General features: G+C 45.9%; 1 protein-coding gene across 1 annotated transcript in view; it reads right to left on the bottom strand.

Moving 5' to 3' along the window:
• The window catches only part of HLCS (holocarboxylase synthetase), a 284,916-nt gene that overhangs the window by 16,917 nt on the left and 265,749 nt on the right, over positions 1-2,250 (bottom strand). The window contains exon 7 of the mRNA XM_023724428.1: positions 1,920-2,080. Coding sequence (XP_023580196.1) covers positions 1,920-2,080 — 161 coding nt within the window. The remainder of the gene's footprint in view (positions 1-1,919; positions 2,081-2,250) is intronic.

Genomic DNA, 2,250 nt, shown 5'->3' with positions numbered 1-2,250 from the left:
AGTTCAAAACCAACGCTACAGCATACAGGATACAAACTTTTGGTGGGAGCCTCTTAAGGAGAATGGGGGAGACAATGCCCCAGGGCACTGTGGAGGGCAAGCTTCCCATCACTCATGTTGCTGTCCCAGCTTCTGGCACAGCCCTCTGCACACAGCAGGCACTCAAAGAATGCTCACTAAATTAACAAATGAGGCCACAAGGTCAAAACCAAGGCCAGGAAAAGGTTGCACAGACACATTTAATTTTCTAGGCTCAATTTTACTTATCTCCCTAAGACTAATTAACTGGGCTGTTTCACTGTTGCTAAGGTTAAAAACAATGGGCTCAAGCGTAACGATGGTGAGCATGGCACCGGACCGGGCAGTGTTTCGTTCTGTTGTACACAGGGTCACCATGAGTCAGAACCGACTTGACAGCACCTAACAACAACAGGGCTAAAAATATCTTCTCCCATGACAGAACTTGATATTCTCAATTGCTTTCTAAGAGACAGGTTTTTAACAGTCTGATGAGCCCAGAACTCAGCAGAATCAGACATAGCAAGGAAGTCACGAGTAATGAGGAATACTGAATGTCATGTTTGAATGTGCATGTCAGTGATTGAATACAATACAGGAAATGTATACTTTAGAACTCATTATCTCTGTGGAATACCTAAGTTTTAGACAGTGAATATGAGGACACGGCCACATCGCAGAGGGTCCTAAGGGGCGGTGGAGGGGGCTGCTGCTTCATTTAAATGCTGATGACAAGACCTCAGATTCTTCCCCTCAAAGTCATACTTTCAAAATCTTGCTTCACGAATCAATCAACCCATCAATTAATTAACCTATCTACGTATCTATGTCTTTTTTTTAAAAGCCCCAACTTAAGAGCTTTAAGGGGGAGGGGGTGGTAGAATTTCCTTTTTATATCCATATAAAATTCATCCAGGAAAATTTAGGACACCAAATCATCTGGCGGTAACAATGAAACAGGTACATCTGTCCTTACAGCTGGGGGTAGGGAGATGGTCTCAGATGAGCTTAGCCATTGAACTCAGTCAACTGTAGACAAAAGATACCTTTGCTTGAGAACCAAATTAAAAAGCCAGTGGCCGCTGAGTCAGTTTCGATTCATGGCAACCCCATGTATGTCAGAGTAGAACTGTGCTCCGTAGGGTTTTCAGCGCAGAGTCCCCGGGTGGCACAAATGGTTAAGCACTTGACTACTAGCCGAAAGGTTGGTGGTTGGAACCCACCCAGAGGTGCTGCGGAAGACAGGCTTGCTGTTCTCCTTCTGAAAGGTCACACAGCCTTGAAAACCCTATGTGGCAGTTCTACTCTGCACACATGGGGTCGCCATGAGTCAGAAGCAACTCAACAGCAACTAACAACAAGAACAATCTTACGGAAGTTGATCACCAGGCCTTTCTTCCGTGGTGCTGCTGGGTGTATCAGAACCAACAATCTTTTGGTTAGCAGCTGAGCACGTTTGTGCCACACAGAGACACACTTGCTGAGAACAGCCGGTGGCAGACAGAGGTAGGAGATGAGCAAGTTTTTTAAGTCCATGAAATAAGCTTTTTTTTTTTCTTTTCTTTTTTTAAACCAGGAAACACAAATAGCTCTCATTCAGCCCAACGTGCTTTAATTTAAAAAAAAAAAAAAAAAAGGCTTGCCCTTCCTGGGACATTTGAGAAATCTGACAAATGGGATGGAAAGGGAATTCTGGGGAATAAATGCATTCTGGCAAGCAAGCCTGAAGCAGCAATAAAACCTGATGGTGTTTTTAAAACTCTAGGGGCCCTCCACGCCAGCTTTGCATGGAGCAGGTTAAAGCTCCACATTTGCCAATTATGAAAACATATGCCACACACAAAAACGAAACAAACTTGCATGCACCATGAAGATATAAAAATGCACTAAGCTGTACGTACCTGGTACCCAGGAAGGGACCTGACCGCCTCCACAACGGCCAGGGACATCAGATGTTGCACAAAAGGGATTCGCTGTCCCAGCTGGGATCTCAGTGGGATGGAGACAAGCACAGTAGAGAGAGCACATCCCATGGGGCTCAGCCAAGCGTTCCTTCCCCGGCCTGGAAAACAAGCCCGCTGTCTGCATGAACTTGCTCAGTAGGGCCAGGAAATGTGACCAGGGCCTTGGAGCCAAACGCTCAAGAGATAGCCCCCTCGAGGCTGTGGGGACCGTGGTCTCGGGGAACATCTAGCTCAATTGGCATGACACAGCTTATAAAGACAATGCTCT

Source organism: Trichechus manatus, unplaced genomic scaffold (genome assembly GCF_000243295.1).
Source record: "Trichechus manatus latirostris isolate Lorelei unplaced genomic scaffold, TriManLat1.0 scaffold00245, whole genome shotgun sequence".
Taxonomy (NCBI): Eukaryota; Metazoa; Chordata; class Mammalia; order Sirenia; family Trichechidae; genus Trichechus; species Trichechus manatus.
This window is presented reverse-complemented; position numbering and strand designations above follow the sequence as displayed.